Below are 24322 nucleotides of genomic sequence, written 5' to 3' on the forward strand. Positions count from 1 at the left end.
ATTAAAATGGATAAATACTGAGCCTACACTCTTTGGGGTATGCATGGTGTCAAGTAAAAATTTGTCAATTAAAAAAAAAATAGTGCCAATTTTGATACATTCACAAACTTTTGCATGTGGACGAAATTTGTTTTGGTTTGAAATGGAGTGAGGAATGTAGCTGATAGTATACACAAATGACTGGTGTTTTTTATCCTTGGTATTAAATTATAAGAAATTGCAGATAATTTGAATTGAAATTTTTAGGAATTATAAATTTGGCTTATTATGTCTGAAGATGATATTTCAGCTGAAGGATTGAAGTTTTAAAAGGATTTGTAATATTTCTTTTCAGTATAAAATGAAATTATTATAAAAATTACAGATAACTTGCATATTTTGAATAAAGCAATAGAATTTTGTAGGAATGATAAATTTGATTTTTTTTTCGTCTGAAGGTGAAACTTCAGCTGAAGCTTCATAATATGTATTTTGAAATGACGAACTATGTTCTTGTTTGTAAGAGAATCTATCATTATCATTTCAAGCTTAATTAAAACGTTTGTTTTTTGCTTTTTTAATCCACACAATGACTTTGTGATGACTACAAATGTATAAAATGGATGATCTTTTTAGGTTTGCATGGTGGAGTTTGAAACGTGGAGAAGGTCTACGGTTGACAATGTGTAATATGAAGAAGGGAAGGAAATATACAACATATCGAAAATTCTGCTGCAAGACTTATAACTCGAAAAGGAAAATTTGAACACATTACCCCTATCTTATCTGACCTTCATTGGCTACCCATTCGATCAGGGATCAAATATAAACTTCTCATATTAACATTCAAATGTATTCATGGCATTGCCCCTACTTATCTTCAAGAACTTGTCCAGATTCATAAACCCAAGCGTAATCTCCGTTCTGGCTCACAAAATCTTCTCTCTGAAATTACTGTCAAGACCAAATCATATGGGGATCGGGCTTTCCAGAAAGCTTCGCCAGCACAATGGAATTCTCTTCCATCGACATTAAGAAATATTACCCAGCTTGAGAAATTCAAAGTTCAATTAAGAACCCACCTCTTTCAGAATGTTTGATTTAGTCACTCGTGCATAGAGACCTGTAGGTGTTATGCGTATTTAAGAAATGTACTATTATTATTATTATTATTATAGGCAGAAAGGAGTCTTCACTCCTGAAGACGGACAGTCAACCTGCCCGACACGTCGAGTAACCTCTCTTCACTTCATCCTGCTACTACTCAAACCATCGCTACTGAAGCCATATTCAGCTCTTCTCATTTGGTTTACAGTCCTTTTCAGGACTTCACTCACTTTCAAGAAAAGAATACTTCTACTTTCTTCTTTTCATTCCTATCTCGTCTTTCCATTTCAATCTTTCTGCCTGTATTTGCTTCCCTTCTTCATGTTACACATGGTGAACCCTAAACCTTCTCCACAGTACAATTTTAAATGGATTGCAAAAAAAACTCTTTTATCAATAGTTTGCACATGTAGCACAATCAGTTCATGTGTGTATTTTTTACCTGTACTGATAGTAAACCATCCCTGGATATGTTAGTTGATAGCTGTAAAATAACATAATTTGTTTTGATAAACAGATTACGCTCTTACAAGCGATACGTCACAGAAATATTCAATAACACCTACTGAATTCCTGAACTGCTTGACATTTTTTAGCTTCTAACCGAGAAAGCAAAATTCTGATCATGTGTCATATGCAGTGGCGGACCGTGACCCCGAGGAGACAAAGCATTGGGGGGCACGGCATAGTTCACAAACAATGCAGTGCCCCCCCCCCCATGCTTTGTCTCCTCAGGGTCACGGTCCGCTACTGGTCGTATGTACATGTAGAATAGTAATTTGACAACTTTATTCTTGACAAAATGCATACCACATAGGCGTTTCCACCTGAACAAAAACACAGGCTACATCTAAATATACAAGAAGATAATTAATAGTTTATAGCAAACTTTCACACTACATGTAAATTTCAAATTGTTCTATCAAAAAGGTACATGTAACAAAACTATCCTTGAGCACATGAGCAAATCAATTATGGAGAAAGAGTCAATTTGACTGGATGCCAAATAAAAGAAGAACCCCCTTGCCTGCCTATTAAGGGTCCCCAACTGACTAACCAAACTCAATATGACAGTTGCCCTTTGAATGAAAAAGAATAAGAAATTATAAAGAAAATAAACATCACAGTTGAAACTACCACTGGTTGAGAAAAAGGAAAATCTTTATAACATTTAGAAATAATCTTAGCATAAAAAAATGCTTTTCATGCAACATCAACAGAAATTACAAACACACACGATGCAAAATTAAACAAAACAAAACAAAACACAGCCAGGATAACTGTGAAATATCAGGCAATACTTTGTGCATTCTAAAATCATTTAAAGGAAAAATAACTGCTTCTTATGGCTATGTGTGATAACATAACGGGGAAATCATGTATAACATCCTACCAAAAAAAAAGTATACGAATTATGTAATAAAGACTACCATGCTGACAAAATTATAGTATAAGCGCCGTATAAGCTAAAACAACAACAACATTATAGTAATTCAACTATTTAAGTATAATAGAAAAAAATATTTAGAAATGAATCAATCAAAGGTAGAAATAATACTAAATCCCTCAAAAAAAATTTGGACATCTAAGTTTGGCCATTTATTTCTCCCAACTCCCAATTTAACACAATGCATGTTTGACATTATTCAAAAGATCATTTAATTCTCTTTAAAATGATACCATGCTTGTTAGGATCATGCCATCACGAAAAGAGCAGGATTCAAAAGTGTTGGATGAGGTCTGAATTGAAAAGCTGCAAAACCAGCAAAAAAAGTTTGGAAATCTGATCAAAGTCAGATTTCCAAACTTTGAGGAGTTTAGTTCAACTTTAATACAGATAAAACAGATCTCTGAATTCAAAATTTCACAGCACTCTCCTTTTTTTCTCCCAAAGAAGAGTTATTAAAGCGAATATGCACTTCAGAAGTCACATCAAAGCATGTTCTCTAAAAACATACATCAAACCCAAGACTCTCTCAAAAATAATGCGTTTTCAGCTCAAAACACTTCAGATTTGTGCAGCAATAAAAGTTAAAGTAAAAGAGTGCCTTTGATTTTGCTTGGAAACTTTATAGAGCAAATTTTGCGCTGAATGTGCTTAGAATTGTGTGCTTCACGTTCATGAACCAACAACTGAAAAGAAGCCTGAGGAGATGAAAAAGAGCATTGCATTGTGGTACGTGAGATATCATGGATCTTCCTATATTCCCATCAACTATATTCTTTTTCTATCTTGTAGGTATTGAATAATGTGAGTTCAAAACCATGGTAAAGGAAAACCAGACCTGCCAACCTCTGGGAATTAAAAACTGTATTCTGTTATAAAAAAAAAAATGTAAATTTCCCCCAATAAAGTGTATTTCTTAATAAAATGCTTGGCGCACTCGCTCATTCCGGCGCTCAAGTTGCATGCAAGCTAAAATGCGCACTGCTCTTGCAGATGAAAAAAAAAAAACCATTGAAACATGTGTATATCTTCACCCTGGTTTTAACAAAATGATTAAAAAAAACCAAGTAACCTGAAAATACATTGATCTAATAACCATATTTGTGTACATTTTTTACAAAAAACATATTTTTGAAGAAAAAACGTACTGCCATATTTTGGTAGCAAAAACGTACTCAATACACCTAAAATGTACTGGTTGGCAGGTCTGGAAAACTAATGAGGCAAGAAGAATTAGATATTTTTCAATTTTCTAGATCAAAGTCAGTGATAATGAGATTGCAGGGATCAACAATCCCCTATGACTTTCCAAGTATGGAAGAAAAATATAAGAGGATGAAACAATAATGAAAAGAGGCAAAACGAGGATAAACAGAGGCAGAAAGACAACAAAGAATTTTCTTTTATAAAGAAATGGAGAGGTTTAGGTCCTGCACCTCGAATCAACAGTTACTGAACTGTTACTGTTGCTATCTTTACAATTAATGACAAATCTTCAATTCCATTTCAAGTTGATTTCTTCATCATCATCATCATTACAAAGTCCTTACATACTATCAGCGTGTTTGTGATTTATAGCAGTTGCCCAAATCTGCCCAGAACAAAAACAACTCAAAACTACAAATCTATCATTCTCACTAGTGTCACAATAGATAAAACCATCAAATCTCCTTACTGCAAATACAATGGTCGACAACAGAGGGCAGTATATTTCAATGACATTATCAGAAGGACTCTTATATTTTCTTCAATTGTTGGAGGAAAGAATTGTTTACATTTTATATTCCATTCCTATTTTAATTCATACAAAACTTTATAGCTAGCTTCAGAAACAATCCCAGAAGAATCTTTCATCAGATCTGAAATTTTACTTAACTGTCCATTTTCTATTAACAGAATTAGACACGTAGCATTTATTGTCCTCCAACCAAATCAAATAATAGACCATTACAGGTAGGAGGATATGTCGCCCTCTACTGTTGAACTACATATTTGTGGTAGGGAGATGTCTATCATGGCAAGAGAAAGGTACAAGCAAGATGCTAGTCAAGTGCTCAAGACCTGGTTTAACAGCTGAAACCCTCCCCCTTGACCCACATGCTAAGATAACATTTTCCTTTAGAGAGCGGTGTTGGCTCAGTCGGTAACGCATCTGCCCGTCGAACCAAAGATCGTGGGTTCGAGTCCACCTCGGGCAGACGACTGAAGCCAGTGCATTGTGTGTAAACGTCTCTCCCATGTTTCATAGATGCAGGCTATGTTACAATGGAAAACACTCCGTCCCTTGGATAGAACGTTAAATGGAGGCCCCGTGTAGAGGAGAGTCACCACCTTTGCACGTTAAGAACCCATTGCACTATTCGTATAAGAGTAGGGGGAAACCCCGGTGTAGTGGTCCACCTGCATTCCCCCTAATCAGTTATATCGGGAGAGACCTGCGGGTCACAGTGATTCAGTTCACTTTTCGCCTCCCAGGCACAGGTGATGCCAAACAAATAATAATAATAATAAATAAACACCCTTTTCCCCTTTTTAAACAGACCTGTTCTGTTAAATTGCAGACATATTCCTGTTTTATGAATTTACAGAATGATTCTGTTATTGCTTTCTGCAAAATCTTCTCTTTTTTCCTGTAAAATCATGATTTTTTTTTACAGTGCAGACATATGTAAACTCTAGCAAGGAAGCCAAGATTGATTTATTAATTTATATATTTATTTATTTATTTATTTATTTATTTATTTATTTATTTATTTATTTATTTATTTATTTATTTATTTATTTATTTATTTATTTATTTATTTATTTATTTATTTACTTATTTATTTATTGTTTGTTTGTATAAAGAAAACTCAGAGTGGTCTTGAAATTTTCAAGACCACCAAAGCATCAAAAGGAGACACCATACTCAAGCTTGGACATAAAAGACACTATATCCCAGGTGGAAAAAAGAATCTTCTTTGAGGGAGGGGCCTTCTCACAGCCTACTGTCAAAATATGAAACATCGCAGTGAATGGGGTTTCCTGGGGCTCCTTTGGGCATTTCAGGAGCAAAATCAACCAATTCAACATCTAGTTTTTCCCCCGGACGGGCCAGACAAATATATTGCTGTACACATGCGTGACCAAAAAATATCCCAACAACCCCTAAACAAGTTTTTCTCTGTGTGAAAAATAACCCCCTGAACAAGTTTTTCGCAGGGTTTATTTACACATTTTGGCCCTTAAACAAGATGTCGCCAAAATATGACCTCGGGGGAAAAAGCTTGGGAAAAAAACAGTCTTTAAAAAAAAAGTTTTCAGGGGAAAAACACACCCTAAATAAGTTTGACCCTGCGATTGACCAATGACCAGTCTTTCAAAACCATCCTTTTTCTTGTTAATTTGTGTTTTTGATACCCTTAAAGCGTCCATACGCGGACCGCGTCCAAAACTGAAAAACACCCCTTTAAACACGTTTTCTTGGTCACGCGTTTGTACATCTATATATTTGACTGCCCCCCCCCCCCCCAGGTTTTTTCCCCCAGTAGTATATCCCAGAGGTGGGTCATTCTTTTTTTTCATTGGGAGGAGGGAGGGGGTTTATTCAGCTGTTACACCAACAGTGACGGAAAGTCTTACCTTGAAGCTCAGCTAATAATTCTGATCATGGTCAATGAATGAATGAAAGGAAAGAAAGACAGGTACAAGATGACATGAAAGGGTTAATAAACAATGAAAGTCACAGTGGAGGTGATATTAGGACGTCAAAAAAAGTACACATGTGTTGATCTAGTGCTTAACTTTGAAAGGAATATCTATGGTAAGTTTTGTTTACTAGAGATAGAATAGTCATTACAATGATTTAAAAAAAACAGTCAAATGACTCTTTTTATTCATTATCTTCATAAAGGGATAATGTTGATAAGAGACAAATTTTCTTTTGTTCTCTACATTACATATTCCCGTGTAAAATCTGCTTTACCTTAGATATGTGTACTTACCACAATCGCCTTTACCCTAAATTTTAACCCTTACCCTCGGATATTTCATTTCAGTCCCACACATAGCATTTTCCCGAGGGTATATCAAAGAGAGAATGCATACCCCCAAGGATCCACTCACCTAAGTCTCCACCATCGTCGTCTTCACTCGTGGCAAACGTGGCAGTTCCTGACCTGGTATCGTAGTGACTGTTGGCGAAGGACATGAAGCTCTGCTGTAGTCGACGATGTCGGACAGCGAAGTAGACCACGATGACGACGAGGACAATGACCACAACCCCGACAGCAATGCCGGCGTAGAGAGCTTGGTTTTTAGAAATGGCATGCGGAGGTGGAGCACCTGTTTGGTTTCAAGGGTTAATAAAGATGTTGGTTTAATAATTTCATGTTAGGAAATGTGAGTGCCCTGCTGAACAAGACTGCTCGAGTGCTTCAAGTCTGTCTAAAGCTATCTAGGCCGGGGTATTTTGGAAGATCATATGGCGGTGGGGGGCCTCCCAGCCCCCCCCCCCCTTGAGATCTTAGCCGTCCAGCACGTCGGAAATTGGCACATAGGTTGCCTGGGACATAATCTACCAAATTCTGTATCAATTTACTTCATGCAAATCGCTATTAATTGATTACGCTAATTTATGCATAATTAGTATGCAAAATCATACTTTTTCCACTGATTCCCTAAATAAAGCTCCAAGTGTTCTAATTTTTGGTGTAGAAACTCTTTGGCCCAAATTCACAAAGGTGGTTTTGAAATACCACTGTTGAATCCATGGTTTATTCAGATTTCCTGTATAAATTATGCTCAATTTAGCGTGTATCGGTGCGTGTATAAAAAATTACAATGCTGATGCGCGCTTTTGTCACAGTGCGCCAAACTGACTCCTGTTACCATGGTTAGATACGCTATTTTATTCATGAGTCCACTGTTTGAAGAGTGGACTCAAAACAGTGGACTCGTGAATAGAATAGCGTGGATAACCACGGCAACAGGTGTCAATCTGGCGCAATGGGACAACTGCACGCATCAGCATTGGACTTTTGTTTTTCAAAAGATGTGCGAGACTTGAAAGTAAATAATCAGCAAGCGGCGTGGTAAAAAATTTTGCGCACTGAATATATTGTGCAAATCATTGAGGGCCCCCCCCCCCCGGCCTAGATAGGGTTAAAGGTCAGTAATGTGAATTACACCTGAGTATCATCAAACATTACAATATTACAAAACATAGTAGTCATTGAATGCATTTTTTACTCATTAGAGTTTTTAGATGTATTGGTGTTTCCATTAGAGAGATGATTTTTGCAAATAGAAGGCAGAATGTCTCATTATTAAAATCTTAAAATGACTTAAAATCTGCTGACTCAGCCACAGCCTTTTTTTTCTCATTTCCAACAGAACAGTATACAAAACCCTAAAAATACAATCATAGCAACGGAAATATGATAAACAAACATAAAACACAATATACCTGTCTTATCTTAAGCATACATTTGAAACTTGGATGGATTATGGAATCAGCAGGGTATGGAACCCACGACCTCCCGAGCCATGAGATGAGCACCCTGCCACTCAGCCACCATGCCCATATAACAATGAGGATATTCACAAATGAATACATACCCTTTCCTTGGCTTGCTTTCTGCATTGTAGCCACTTCACCGTAGTATCCCATATACTGATCAACACTGACGGTTACTGCGTAGAGATCAGGCTTAAGATCTACATACAAACAAAATTGAGATATCATTTCGTCAGGCAATCATATAGGTGTCTTCACACGCTGAACTAATTTTGGGGGGATAATAATGATAATTGTTTCCATGTTATTTTCTTTAAATCAAGATATCAAATCAAATCATTTTATTTCCACAATAATATAAAAATCATTACAAATATGTACAGAATAAGGAAACAAACATAATTGAAAAAGAAAAGTGAACCGAGTTGATCAAAAGTAATTTAAAGAAATGTACATTACTGTGGGGGAGCCTAAGAAGACAAAATAAGTCTTAAAATCAGGCACCATATCTATGTCACATCAATCCATATTGCACCAATTATACTTATTATTGGTATACAGATGTTATCCAATAACTACTGCCTTTATTAGCTTATCTAATTTGAAGATAGGGTAGAAAACCAATTATTACAATTGTTGAATTTAATTGTACGATTGGGCAAAATTGCAACATCAGTGCACAAATTAGATAAGCTGATAAAAGGCAATAGTTCTTGGATAACATCTATATTCCAATAATAAGTATAATTGGTGCAATATGGATATCTTGATTTGAAGAAAATAACATGGAAACAATTATCATTATTATCCCCCAGAATTAATTCAGCGCTGATTTGTGCGCTGATGTTGCAATTTTGCACATTCATACAATTAAATTCAACAATTGTAATAATTAGTTTTCTACCCTTTCTTCAAACGCTTTTTGAAACAAAAGACAATACAACATCTCTGATACTTACAGTGCATCCCACAAAAAAGGAAACCCGCTTTTAGAGAAATATTTCACAATTGACAAGTTTGTTTTCACTATAAACTTCATACTAATAGCAGTGCTTTGTATTCTCTGCCTATATTTTCTCCTTATCCTTCATCTCTTGTGTATTCATGTATTTAATTTATACCTTAATTGTATATGATCTGGTACTTTTTTTGCATAATTTGTATGTCTCATCTATGACTTTGTATTTTTTGCTTTAGTTCTGTGATTCTTGTAATTGATGCTAACGTCATATTGAACACATTTTGTCTTATAAGTTTCTCTTTGTGTACCATATTTGTTTTTATTGTATTATTTTTTGTTGTTATATGCCACACTTTGTTTATTCCTTATGATTTCAATCTTTTATATTGTAAAAACTTTTTGTAATTCGGCTCTGTGCTGTGATGAAAGTTTTTTATCTAAATAAACCATTTTGAATTGAATTGAATTGAAAAAGTGCTTTATAAATCCTGCTATTATTATGATTGTTATCAATACTTATGGTAAGAGTGAAATCTCATCAATAATTTGATACCCACAGTCCTATACAGGGTGGTCCTTTTCAGGACCAACACTTGCAAAAGAAAGATACATGGTGTACCGTGAAACCTACTACACTATTGACAGAGCTGCCAACCTGAACAAGAACATTTCAGTATTTTCAAGGCTGAAAATCAGTATTTTGGTGAGGAAATCAGTATTTTCACAGGAATACCATAGGACAAATGAACACATAAACTGAAACTTAAGAAATCAGTATTTTGCATGAAACCATCAGTATTCTTCTCTATTTTCAGTACTAAATACGGAAAATCAGTACTACTTGGCAGCTTAGCAAATAGTCCTCGCATGGCAGTTTAAAAGCAACAGATATTGAGGCATATCAGAAAGCATTTGCGCAGAAAGTCACGAGTGACTGTCAAGTACTATCATCAATATGAACACTCTTAAAGGACAAGTCCACCCCAACAAAAACTTGATTTGAATAAAAAGAGAAAAATTCAACAAGCATAACACTGAAAATTTCATCAAAATCGGATGTAAAATAAGAAAGTTATGGCATTTTAAAGTTTCGCTTATTTTCAACAAAATAATTATATGAACGAGCCAGTTACATCCAAATGAGAGAGTTGATGACATCACTCACTCACTATTTCTTTTGTATTTTATTATATGAAATATGAAATATTTTTATTTTCTCATCATTGTCATGTGAAATGAAGTTTCATTCCTCCCTGAACAAGTGGAATTCCATTATTTTAACATTTTGTGCTTCAGGCAATGAGGTCCTAATCATCAAATTCGTAAAAATTGAAATATTGTATAATTTAAACAATAAAAAACAAAAGAAATAGTGAGTGGGTGACGTCATCGACTCTTTCATTTTGATGTAACTGGCTCGTTCATATAACTATTTTGTTGAAAATAAGCGAAACTTTGAAATGTCATAACTTTCTTATTTTACATCCAATTAAAAATTTCCAGCATTGCGCTTGTCTGATTTTTCTCTATTGATTCAAATCAACATTTTTCTGAGGTGGACTTGACCTTTAATATGTAGCACCTTGAGTAATGATTCATTAGAAAGTGAGCATCAGAAATACTTATCATTATTAATACTCTGAATCCACCCTCGTTTCAGGGATCAGTGAGAGAATATTAGCAAAATATACAAAAGACATGCCAATGAGCCAATCATCAAATAATCACGGTTGTCGTATCATGAACCAATCTCGTCCGATTTTTCTGCGCAACTGATTTTGACACAAAAATTTCAAACTTGTCTTGCACCTGAATCCATGAACTGTTCGTCTCGTATAATGTATAAAAATAAAAGGAATAATTGAAATATATCGTGATGCAAATGAAATATCGTAATTTATTTGGCCTTGAAGAAAATGGACATGGGAATCCCGGATTTCATTTTTTCTGGGACGCACTGTATAACCAGGTTGAGTTGTTGCAAAGGGAAAATCTTGCGGCTAATTCTCGTAACATCCTTACTTCATTTTCTTCAGGTATTGGTATAGGTTTCTTTGAAACATTTGTACAGTTTCTTACAGCAGTTGATCTTACAAGCCCCAATAATGCTTTTTTCCTACTACGTATTCATATCAGCAAATGTAACAATCTTTTTTTCGTCAATATGGATATTATTTCATGTGGTGAAATGAATACACAAATTAAACAATCTAAGGGCCGTGTTTAAAGCAGATACAAACCAATAGTGCCATCTCGAGTCCTCAACTACTCATACCTGGCCAGTTTCCTGACCCATAATGCTAGTGTAGTCTAGTAATATAGACCCACTTGAATGATAACATACTAATCAACTACTCAATACATTTATACCGCAATTATTATGTTACCACATAGCAAAACAATTACTTTTCCTCTCAAAACATTTTAGTTTCTCTATACAAAATACAATTATAGGTCAATTAATTCTCTGTGGCATTAGTAGATATCTTTTATTTTAAGACTAAGGCCTGTATTCTGAAGTCAGGTTAAACTTAAACTCAGGTTTAAAGTTGTGGTTTAAGTATGGACAGCCAATTGTTACATAATCACTAACAGTAGTGATATCAAACTTTAGCTCATTCAGCTCTCAAATCATTCATAATTGTGTAGGAAGTATAAATAGATGATTGTCTTCACCATTGGTGAATCAGGAAAGAGCACAGTAAACATACAACTTAAATAAAAATGTTGATACTTTTGGTTCCCCATACGTCAACCACAACTTTAAACCTGACTTCAGAATATGGGCCCATATATTTATAACACACAGTCAACGAGAGACCACACAGTTCACTCTCCCTTTAATACCTGCTGAGAACTCATAATGATAAGGCTGTATTCCTCCGATAATAGTCCAAAGAGAGGCATCGTTCTCCACTTTCTGTCGAGCTTCAGGTGGTATCAAGGAGATATCGTCCTGGCCTGGGAACAAATCTGCCATTCTCTGAATACGAACAGCAAAGCCCTGGATGATATTGAGGAAATATACAAATCTTCCATTTTCATTCCATTTCATGTACTTTAAATTCTTATTTCATTTCTCATATCATTTGCAACCATTCCATTATATATTACACAAATAATGCATGCAGCCGGGTGCGTTAGTGGAAATGCAGAGCACGCGAGGTTTCTTTAGATAGGTGCCGCACTGTGCGCGAGCAGCTGGCGGCAGGCGCCCAGTGTGCACCGTCTGAAAAACAGAGCTTTGTCTGCATTTACTTTTACGCATGACAGAGCAAGTGCATTATTTGTTTTATAAAATAGCAACACAGAAACAAATTCTTAAAAAGTTACAGTAAAGTTTTGTTGGACTTCTCCCATGCAATGTTAATTTTCGTTGCGCACCTTTTGCACTGCCATGCAGTGCACAAAGAAATTTCGATGTCATGTGACACATATTGGCCAATCGCGATGGTTGAAATAATACACCTATTTTATAATTTTTCATATTTTAACACTGACAAGCACAGTATGACATAGGAATAGAGATGTAGTTCATTTCATTTATTATCAATTTCTTTCAATACTTATTTAACTCATTTAATTTCATTCCATTTCAATTCATTTGATTTCAATCTAAGTCATACCACCTCTTCCTCCTCCTTCTCCACCTCCTTCTGCTCATTATCCTACTCCTTCTACTCTTTATTCCCCTTCTCCTTTTCCTCTTCCTCCTCCTCCATCTCCTTCTCCTCCCCATCCTCCCTCCCCCTCTTTTTCCTCCAATTCCTCCTCCTTTTTCCTCCTCCACCTTCTATATCTCCTTCTGCTCATCTTTATGCTCATTATCCCCCTTCTCCTCCTTCCCCTCCTTTATCTTCTCCTCCTCCTTCTCATGCCCATTCTCAATCTCCTTCTTCCTCTCCTTACCCCCCCCCCCCCCCCCTCTTCCTGCTCCTCTTCCTTCTCATCCCCACTATCCTTCTCTTCCTCATTCTCCTTCTGCTCATTATTCCCCTCTTCTTCCTGCTCCTTCTCCTTCTCTTGCCCATTCTCCTTCTTGTTCTCCTACTGCTGCTTCTTCTCTTCCTCCCTCTCCTTTGCCACTCTACTTCTCTATATCCATCACCCCTATATCCAAACCTTAACCGATATCAATCAGGTATACAACATCTAATTACTGTTATATAAAGAACCCTCCAAACACTCACCAATGATTTATTCCAGGTATTTTCAGCAGGTCCCCAGTATACATGGATTATACCGTTCTCTGAGATAGCAAGGAATTCAGTTGGCACGGAAGGAAGTTCTGAGCAAAGAAAGACGGTGAATAAAAGGTTAATAATAAATGTTGACTGGTTGACTAAACAATCGATTGATTGATTGATCGATTGATCGATCAATTGACTGATTAATTGATTTAATTGGTTGGTCATATGAGTGATTGATTAATGAACTGACTGTTTGATTGGTCATTTGATTGATAGATTGTTTAATTGATTAATTGAATGATGGATTAAACGACTGATTGAGTGAGTGAGTGACTGACTGACTGTCTAAGTAACTGACTGACTGACTGACTGATTGATTCATTCATTCATTCATCTATTGATTGGTTGGTTGATTGATTGATTGATTGATTGATTGGTTGATTGATTCATCATTGATTGATTGATTGGTTACTTGAGCGATTGAATTATTGAATGATTGGCTGACTACTGAAGGTTATCGTTAATCAATAAATTTTGACATTTTGACCTGTCATACACATTGTGGTTTTGAGGTAGATGCTCAATGATACTTACTAGTAGTTGCGGCTGCTTGTCCACTGCGACGAGCAGACTGGACATTGGCTTGCACCTCAAAGGAATAGTTGGCTCCAGGAACTAGGTTAGATACCTCTTTAGAGATGGTGTTATCTGATGTAGCATCGACCGTGATATTGTGGCGATTTGTAGGTTGTGATGTGTTCCAGTAGAATAAAATATATTCCTGTTGGGGAAAGATGGGGTTTGGTTAGTTCATGTTCTGTAATGTTTCAAGGAAATTCAATCTTGGTAATAAAATGAGGGTATGAAAGCAGAAAAAGTAAGATTGAATATAATAATAATAATAATATTTGAAATTTATATAGCGCATATTAGTAAAAAGACTCTATGTGCTTAAATATTAAATTATAATAATAATAATTATAAACATTATAATTATAATATTTATAATAATGTAATTATGATAATAATTACTATCCTATAAATTATAATAATTATAATAATAATCATAATAATAATCATAATAATATTATTGATAATAATAATTATTATAATCATAATATTTATAATAATAACAATTATTATAATAATTATAATCATTTTAATTATGATAATAATTTTAATAATTATAATCATAATAATTCTAATAATATAATCATAATTATAGTATATAATTGTGAAATACAGTTTCTCAAAACAGAAAGCAATAACTGTTTCAAAATGAAATCACTGAATGCTGCAAATCTCAAACTGACACCTCCATGACCATAATGTGACGAGGGGCAAGGACAAATTAATGACACATTTTGCATAATCTATCTGAATAAATGGTGACTTTTCCAATAGATAGATAGATAGAAAAAGACCGGATGGGCAGGCATGGTTTGTTTTTGGACCATGGTTTTCCTACTTACGATTGGACGAGGCATGAAATCTCTCGGTGAGGTCCATTGCACAGTAATGGACTGGAAGTCACTATGCTGCACTTTCAAGTCTTTGGGCGGTAACGTATCGTCTGAAAAAAGAATCAAGGCACTCAACATTAAAGAGAAATTCCGGTAGTTGCAGTAAACACTGATTTCATGAGAAAGTCTGTAAAACAAGGATTGTCAGTTTATCATCGAGGATCTAGATCTGGTACAGTTACATAAACTGAACTTTGTGAAATCTTGAAATCTACGCTGAAAAATGTTCACACCGAAGATCCCCAACACAGATAAGCGCACGTGGGACAGTGTATAATTATTGCTTTGAATGTCGGGCCCGACGCTCTACCCGAATCCTGTGTTTATTTGCTGATTTCTCAGCAATTACACCATTTCTTCCAGAATCCTTTGGCACAATCGTTTTATTTATACAAACATACACTTTGGTGGTCATTTCATTGGATTCTGTACGAACTCATTTTGATATCGTTACCAAAACTAGCATTTACCTTTAAAAGTTTGAAAAATGAAAAATGACAATACATATTTTATTGTTTTAAATACATGTGACATCAGAAATGAAAGACTCCAACAGCTGTGCAGCGCCAGATCGACGAGACTCTATCCCTTTAATTGTTGAACGCCAAACAGGGTAGCAGCATCTCCCATCTTTTAACGTCTCTTGGTCTGACGCGACCAGGTTTGAACCCCCGACCCCCAGACGCTCTACCAACTGAGCCTATACACAAGTGAGGATCACTAAAGATATCTGAACACAATCCATAAAAATGACCACCAATAATTGGCATGGATCATTGGTGGTCATTTGATTTGTGTATCCCAAGTTTTTGTTTACTTTTCGTTTGCCCTTTTATTTATTCCTCTATTTCTCTTGTCGTATTGATATTTTTACTGGACTCTCACTGCATATTCCTTGGAGCCTTTAACCAACAAGCTCTGCTTTTACCTTTGGCTCCCCATATCCACACCTCACATTTTCTTTCTCTGTCATTATATTACAACCATTTACAAGAATGCATTATAGTACTTTTTTTTTCTATTGTTATATTAAGTACACTTTTCATATTTTACGATATTTATTTATGCTTACCTATAATAATTTGCATTGTATAATATTATTGTTTGTCTTGTTTAAAAGTATTGTTTGTACTGAGTTGTCGACATTGTTGAAAATGTGGTATGTTTGATATGAATAAAACCTTGAACCTTGAAAAGGCATCAATAGATGTCAGTGAGGATGCTGTTTAGGGAACCCCTAGTGCAGCACTAGCAAGCCTTTGAGTAATGTCCTGTACTTAAATGACTGGACAAAAATGGTGATCTCTGGTGTCCGACTGAGGATTTAAGATCTATCTATTAATAATAATAATAATAATAGGTCCATTTATATAGCGCAGCTACTATGTGCATATACTCTACTGCGCTTTGATAATTGGTATCATATTATTTCCCCGGCTGTAGCTGAGCCGCCATATTAATAGGCGCTAAAGCGTTCAAGAAAAATCCTACCGGGTACCCATTCACCTCACCTGGGTCGAGTTCAGCACAATGTGGATAAATTTCTTGCTGAAGGAAATTACTCCATGGCTGGGATTCGAACCCACGACCCTCTGTTTCAAAGTTCGAAGACTAATCCACTGGGCCACAACGCTCCACTATTGAAAGTAAGTAATCGCTCATTTCTACTGTCAAGAGACAAAACGTTTCTCCAAGTCGTAATACATTGCATGATTCTGATAGGTTATGCTCAACGTTTGTTTTTAATGCATCATCGCTTTCAACTAGTTCACACAGGTAGAAACATGAACAATAAAAGTACCGTCCAGCTTGAACAGTACATGGTGATGCAAAGTGCGAAAGAAAGGAGGATAATGTTAACAGACCCACTTACCGTACTGTGTGATTGCCCGTACAATGTCAAAAGGTGCGTTCTCACACGTGACTGCCAGTCTGACGGCAAACTGATACGTTACATCAGACTGCAAACCAGTAACAGTGTAGGAGAGCGCACTGGTATGGGTGCTGAAATCAGTCGGAGTTCCTGGGGCATATGCAATATCATAACCCTAAAAGAGATAATCAAATATGCATGATCGTTGAGGTAATATCACACGATTAATGTGAAAAAATCTAACACAGTGACTTGGGCCCCAACTTACAAAGTTACGCTTGATCCAATCGATCACATCTATGGCAAGCCATCAACGTCATCATCTAAGATATATATTCACAAATTCACTGTCTTCTTGATGATTCAGTATGCTTCTCTGTTTTCCAGGGACATTGTGCAAATTTCCAAAATAAAAAATTATGAAATTGATGGTTTCTCCATATAGCTGAGATTGATCGGATCAAGCGTAACTCTTTGTAAGACCAGGCCCAGGTCTTTGTCAATGAAGCTGCTATGCTTCAAGCCTATATTTGCTTTTATTTCCTACATAGATTGAATCCTGTATAGTGATTGGTCCAAATAGCATCATGTGACCAAATGTATTTCAACTATGATGTTGCGTGACGTCAGACCTCGATATATTTTTCGCTATACCAATATTCTCTTTGGCCTCACACTAACTTCCCTTTGTGTCTGCCTACTCCTTTTCTTTCATCCCCTTCATTAACCTGATTGGTCATCTCTTCTCACTAATGCCCCTTTTGTCTCCTTGTTTCCAGTGTTGCTGTTGAATGTCTGTGGTCTATATTATGGTTGTTCCACCTTATATGTTTGTCATTTTGCCTCCGAAGAAGATTCTGCTAGGATCGAAAGCTTAGGCCCCTTTTGACTCTCTTATTTACTCCATTGGCTCTTTTTAGATAAGCAGTTTACAGCAGCTTCTTTTTGCCATACCAATATTCTGACGTCATTATTTCAGAAAACTGGATATTTAGCTAAACTCTCGGGCGCAATGGCCAGCGAGCTCTCTCTCCTGGACAAGTCCCGTGATCTGCGTTCCGCTGAGCGCGGTGGCTCGGAGAAAAGTAGGTGATTCAAGGCAAGTAACCGGACTTTGTAAGCTCAGCGCATAGATTTGGGTTATAGATTATTAAAAGTAGGATATAAAACAAACATATCAGGCGTTCATTCCAAAGCATAGTGGAAATTATTAATCCTCGGTTGGACTGGCAAAACTACTATATTTGCCAGACCAACCTCAGATAAATAATTCCGCTATACTTTCTCAAAGCTTGATATATTTGTTTAATATAGTTTGCCTCTGCAGAAAATCCTGCAAAAAAAAAATGATTGATCGCATTGACTCTTGTCATCAAACAATGCCCTAAATCAGCCTACAATCACTCACTAAGTTTGATGATATAGAGCCCAGGCCCCCATCTTACAAGGAGGTACGAGTGATACAAACAATCGTAACTCTATGGAAATCCACCAGTGTCATAATTTTGTCTACAAGAAATTTGCACATTGACTATTGCAACCAAAGAGAAACACAGTGAATTGTCAAGAAAACGATGAATGCATGAGCATACATCATAGCTAAAAAATATTTTGAACAAACATGCATAATAGATGTTGATGTTGCTGGCCGTCCATATTTGAGATTGATCAGATCAATCGCAACTCTTCATAAGATTGGGCCCAGTAATAGATTGCTAAAATTCTAACTGATCTCTATGATACCTGCATTCACAAAGGGAAATGAATCACTTTGTAATTGTGCACCTCTACTGCTTCTGTTTAAATTCTTATTATTTTTTTATGTTGTTTTCCCAAGGATTCTTCTACATGGTGCATGCCAAACTGGAAAAATGGTATACCTCTATAGAGCTGATTTAGCACCTGAGAACGTGTTCCAGTCATGACTGGTTACCCTTTCTTGTGCTACATGTATACGGTATATCTCCATAGAGCTGACTCAGCACCAAAGAACATGTTCCAGTTGTGCATCAGGTCATGAGTAGCTTTACAAACAGCTTTAATAAATATCCAACAGATGGGTGTCTTATAAAGCCGTTTGTAAGCTACAAGCGACCTTAAGACTGGTGATCCTTTCTTAAGAACTTCAGCAACACCTGTGAAAATCTGGTGTGTATTATTCACCACAAGAAAGGATCATCAGCCAGTCGTAAAAATTCATTTGCAGAGCTGCCAACCTGAACAAGAACATTTCAGTATTTTCAAGGCTGAAAATCAGAATTTTGGTGAGAAAATTAGTATTTTCACAGGAATACCATACAGGACAACACATAAACTGAAACTTTAGAAATCAGTATTTTGCATGAAACCATCAGTATTCTTCTCTATTTTCAGTACTAAATACGGAAAATCAGTACTACTTAGCAGCTCTGCATTTGTAACTTACAAAGAGCTTAATAAAATACCAATCAGATTTCATATTTCTATGGAATTATGATCAGACAACTGTTTACCACTTTGCCGTCTGGCTTGCTAGTAGGTTCAAGCCATTGTAGTTTGATGGATGTCTTTGATAAGACCGTAGCAGTCAGGTTCTGTGGTTTGGTGTATGGAGTGCCAATCGTCTTGCCTTCCTTGGGTGAAGAGAGGGAACCCCGCCCTAGATTGTTGTAAGCACCGACCTCGAAGACGTACGGGAGACCGGGACACAGATTGGGAACTGAGAACAAGAAAAACAACCCAGTCAATTGGAGGGTTTCTTTTACCGTAAACACCATGGCACATATTCTGATAGCAGGTTTAACGTTGTGGTTTAAGTATGGGTAGCCAATTGTTACATAAATCACTAACAGTAGAGATATCATACTTTAGCTCATTTGGCTCTCAAATCATTCATAATTGTCTAGGAAGTATAAATAGATGATTGTATTCACCATCGGTGAATCAGGAAAGAGCACAGTAAACATAAGAAAGGTACAACTTGATATAAAAAATCTTGATTATTTTGGCTTCCCATACTTACATTAAACCACCACTTTAAACCTGAGTTTAAGTTAAACCTGACTTCAGAATACGGGCCCATGTATGTAGTCCTGAAAAAGGACTGTTCAGATGAGACCAGAACACGCTGGTCGAAACGTCGTTAACAGTTCTTTTCAGAGCTAACATACAATCAAGAAAGAATAACGAACAGTCCTTTTCAGGACTACATACATGTACATGGTGTTTACCGTAAAACCTTCAATATTCTCTCAACCATGGAAACCTTTAAAGATCATCTAACCCAGTCAATTCCAACAGCTACATGTAACACTTAAAAAACTTTAAAACTTAAAAGAAATCTAATAGATTACTACTACCACTAGTGTTTATTATCAGTCCAACTGATGCTACTACAGCCATTAATACTAATTTGTATTACTTATTACCTAAAATAGTTATTATTATACAACTTCCAAGAATGTTCTGTTATCTGATTGGTCCAAATCGCACTATTGCACCCAAAATGCACTCTCCTGCACTCTGACGTATGAGTGCAGGGTAGTGTGAGTTCTGGAATTATCTAGAATTTAGATCAATTATAGCATTCGAAGCAACTCAGTAACACGCTTAAGGCCTAGTCACGTCGCTCGAGCGTTGTTGGAGCGGTTGTGGAGCGTGAGAAAAAAAATCATCATCGCTCACTACCGTTCACCATTTTCGATTTGGTTTCTCGGTTTTTTTTTTCGAGTTTTTTTTCCCCAATTTTGTGAGCGAAATTCGACCCTCTCTCCCTACCGCTCCACGACTGCTCCAACAACGCTTGGGCAGTGTGACCAGGCCTTTACGTGCATTATTTGTAGACTACCTCTTCCCCATCAACAACATCTATTCCCACAGGGCTCCAATGCAAACAAGTTGTGTTTTTTGGCTTACCATCTTGCATATTAAGGCATGGTCACACCGCCCGAGTGTTGTTGGAGCGGTCATGGAGCGGTAGGGAAAGAGGGCCAAATTTCGCTCACAAAATTGGGGAAAAAATGGAAAACAAATAAAACCGATCGAAATCGAAAATGGTGAACGGTAGTGAGCGGTGATGATTTTTTTCTCTCCGCTCCACAACTGCTCTAACAACGCTCGGGCAGTGTGACCATGCCTTAAATTATGTTAACTCGACATGTTGTTCGTGATTTTTGTGAGATAACTAAATTGAAAATGAAATTGAGTTACATCTACTGTAATATTGTCTTCGCCATCCAATGGTAACGATTCTACGGATGTTACGACTGGATGGCGAAGACACCTGGGGCCCATTTCATAAAGGACTTGCAACTGTTGTAACTTCGCCATAATGGCAACTACCATGGTAACAGAGCTCAGCGGCCAATCAGAATCAAGGTTTCCATGGTAGTTGCCATAATGGCAAAGTTACAACAGTTGCAAGTCCTTTATGAAACGGGCCCCTGAACTTGGTAACACAAAGGTTAGCGATGAATTGCAAATTTGAAAGAACCACATTTATTGGTCCCTGGTCAGTATTTTAACCCTAAAAAGACTGGGGGGGGGGCTGATTCAGCCCCCCTCGACATTTTTCGGATAAATCTGCCGGGTGATATTTTTTGACCACGTCGCTCACTGACTTTTTACATTCAAGTCTCGCGCAACTTTTGAGACCAAATTTGTGACCCCCGGGTATGCGGTTCCGAAATTACGCAACATTTAGTAAGTGCATGCAGACCCAAAATTGCACAAAAACGTGAATTTGTTTTTAGCCCTAATTCATAAAAGTATCATTATTTTTCCTTTTACTGATTGAAATCAATTAATTCCATCTGATTTATGGTCCAAATAAAGTCCTTGACAATTTCCACTGAAAAAATTATAAAAAAAAGAAAGTCGAAAAACAAAGAAATACATAAGAAATTTAGAAAACAATAAAATACATAAGAAAATAAATGTGATTTTATTTTTTTTTATATATATTTGATCAGATTCATATAAAGAGTCTGTGTACCAAAAATTAGCCTATTAGGGGCATTATTTAGTTAATTGAAGCAAAATTTTGATTTTACGCATAAATTAGCATAATTAATGAGCAATGAGATTTTTCGCAGAATTTGATCATGTAGTTTTGTAGATTATGCCATGGGTAACGCGCATGCCAAGTTTCGTCACGATCGCGTAATCGACGGCCGAGATCATAAGGGGGTGCTGAATCAGCCCCCCCGTCTTCTCAGGCATCGAAATAGCCCAGTCTATTCAGGGTAAAACAAAGTGTGAATGGTCAATGATATCTAGCGATGAGTGTGTTTCATTAAGAGTCCATAATTTCCACTAACAAATTTGCAACGGGCCAATCACATGCCAGGATTTCAGGAGTTTACAACATTTAATCAGAGTATATATATGCTTCATGTAATGTTTCCCGGTTAAGCAACTTACCAGTAATACTAGTCTTGGTGGAATTGATAATGTTCCTTCTCGGTAATTCATCTGAGCTCACTGTAGCATACACCATATAACCCTGGGATTCAAACAGGAAAAACAAGTGTGTATATTAATATGAATACATGTACAGTTATTATTATTTGTACTGCGCTTTTCCCATTAGGCCAAAAGCGCTCACAATAAATTAATAAGATGTAATATATAAAAAACTACGAAGTATGATAGAGATGAGTTTTTAATGACTTTTTGAAGATTGCTAATGATGGAGACTGTCTAATTATTAGTGGCAGGTCGTTCCAGGATTTTGAAGCCGACACCGTAAAAGTTCTGTTACCAGCTAATGTACGAGTTAATGAATATGTGAGGCGAAGGTGATCACTGGCCGATCTAAGAGCTCTAGTTGGTGTATAAAGATTCAAGCAGTTACTTAAATACTGTGGAGCCTGTTTATTCAATGTTTTGTAGACAATCACGAGTAATTTGAACGTAATTCTCTGTTTAAAAGGAAGCCAGTGAGGAGAATTAAAGAGTGGTTGGGAAGGATGATCCCAAGAAACCTATAAAATTAATCGTGCTGCCCAATTTTGTAGTCGTTGAACACAGACTAATTGATTAAAGGGAAATGTAGAAAGGAGCCCATTGCAATAATCAATACGAGACAGAACCAATGAACGAACAGCATTTTGACAGGCAGACTGGTCAATAAACCGTCTGATTCTAGCCCAGTTGAGGTCAAAAGTTTACATACATTCATGGAATTCAGTGAAATTTGTTCGCTTGCCAACATCGTAAAACTTACTACACCTTCATAAATATAAATACATACGATGACAAATTTGGAATCAAATGAAAGAGCATATTAAGCTCTTTCAAATGTTTCACATGCCATTGATTTTTATGTATCTATGTTCTAAAGGACTCTTACCTTCTTTTCTATTGAACTGTTTTAAATTAAATTATAATATTCATGAATACCCTACTAGAAATGCTGCAAACTTCCACTTTCCTAAAATAAGAACTTGCCTTTCTCATAAATCTATTTTCTTTCATGGCCCACTACTTTGGAAATTCTTTGCCGGTTAATTTGAAAACATCTTGTTCTTTTAATATTTTCAAACGTAACTTCAGAAACTTTATATTTGATAATTAAACCTGTTTGTAAATATTTTTATATATATAATCTAAATCTTACCATTTGTGTATCTATGCCTTTGTATTGTCTCCTAATTGTCTTTTTTTACTTTTGATATTGTCAATAATTATTATTCTATTTAAAGTAAGTTGGGTTCAGCCTTTTTTTAAGGATATTCTTTTCCTTTTGGCTGCTTCCCTCTCAATGTTTTTTATGTCTTTGATGTTATGTAAACTTTGTTCCTATGTATTTTACCACATTTGTGTTCATTTTTTATGCAGAGAGCAAAATAAACTTGAATTGAATTGAATTAAAGTATAATAGACCAGTTCGTAGTTACTTCATGGACAATTTTGGTCAGATGACCTTTCATTTCTTTCATTATGATAAGCAGGTTTCAAAGCAAGATATTACGTAAGCTTGCCTTGCATAGCAGGATGAAGAACATGAATAGACCAGGTGACTAGAATAGCACACCAATGAACACCTTGTGAAGGTATTTGTTGCATTCGTACTTTGAATGCATATCATAGCATGTTGCACAATGTACTTAGCAAACTGAGAAATACCATGTCGTTCGTGGACGCATTGCTGTTTTTTTTGTGGATGTAGAAGAAATAATAAGCTCAAGTATTTTATAAGATACAGTAAAATTTATGTTTGGCAAATGTCAACTTTTATTTGAATTTCCTGGGTGTATGTACAGTTCTGGCCTCAACTGTATGATATATTCCAGACATGGTGTTATTTGCTTCTGCAAGAAATTGATCCACAATGTGTTGCACTCAACCCAGGTGAGGTAAATGGGTACTAGCAGGAAAAGTAATTCCTCAAGTAATTCCTTTTCCTGTGACTGCTTGATTCAAGCAGGACTTACATTTATTTGTATCTCCGATTTTTCATCAGGTCTTGTCCACCTAAGGTCCATACTGTCTTTTTTCACATTGCTAATGGACAGGTTGGTTGGGGGATGCTCTATGGTACCTGCAGAATACAAACAAAAAATCAAAATAAAAAATTCAATTTCATTTATTTCACATCTCTAAAAAATATACAAGATACCATACATCGAGATCAATCACATTGATTCCATAGTAAAGGAGTAATGAATATTGTAAAATGACAAATTAAAGGACAAGTCCACCCCAACAAAAACTTGATTTGAATAAAAAGAGAAAAATTCAACAAGCATAACACTGAAAATTTC

General features: G+C 36.1%; 1 protein-coding gene across 2 annotated transcripts in view; it reads right to left on the reverse strand.

Annotated features, from left to right (window-relative positions):
• LOC121420493 (sortilin-related receptor-like) overlaps window positions 1-24322 on the reverse strand; it is a 99375-nt gene that overhangs the window by 2594 nt on the left and 72459 nt on the right. Inside the window, exons 35-45 of one of the 2 annotated variants that reach the window (XM_041615149.1) lie at window positions 23993-24099; window positions 21978-22059; window positions 19070-19275; window positions 16578-16752; window positions 14654-14754; window positions 13776-13962; window positions 13182-13279; window positions 11839-11995; window positions 8132-8230; window positions 6638-6856; window positions 6155-6175 (exon numbers count right to left, since the gene is read on the reverse strand). In XM_041615149.1, coding sequence (XP_041471083.1) covers window positions 6155-6175; window positions 6638-6856; window positions 8132-8230; window positions 11839-11995; window positions 13182-13279; window positions 13776-13962; window positions 14654-14754; window positions 16578-16752; window positions 19070-19275; window positions 21978-22059; window positions 23993-24099 — 1452 coding nt within the window. The remainder of the gene's footprint in view (window positions 1-6154; window positions 6176-6637; window positions 6857-8131; window positions 8231-11838; window positions 11996-13181; window positions 13280-13775; window positions 13963-14653; window positions 14755-16577; window positions 16753-19069; window positions 19276-21977; window positions 22060-23992; window positions 24100-24322) is intronic. The other variant, XM_041615150.1, reaches the window with a different exon arrangement.

This window comes from Lytechinus variegatus, chromosome 8 (assembly GCF_018143015.1).
Source record: "Lytechinus variegatus isolate NC3 chromosome 8, Lvar_3.0, whole genome shotgun sequence".
Taxonomy (NCBI): domain Eukaryota; kingdom Metazoa; phylum Echinodermata; class Echinoidea; order Temnopleuroida; family Toxopneustidae; genus Lytechinus; species Lytechinus variegatus.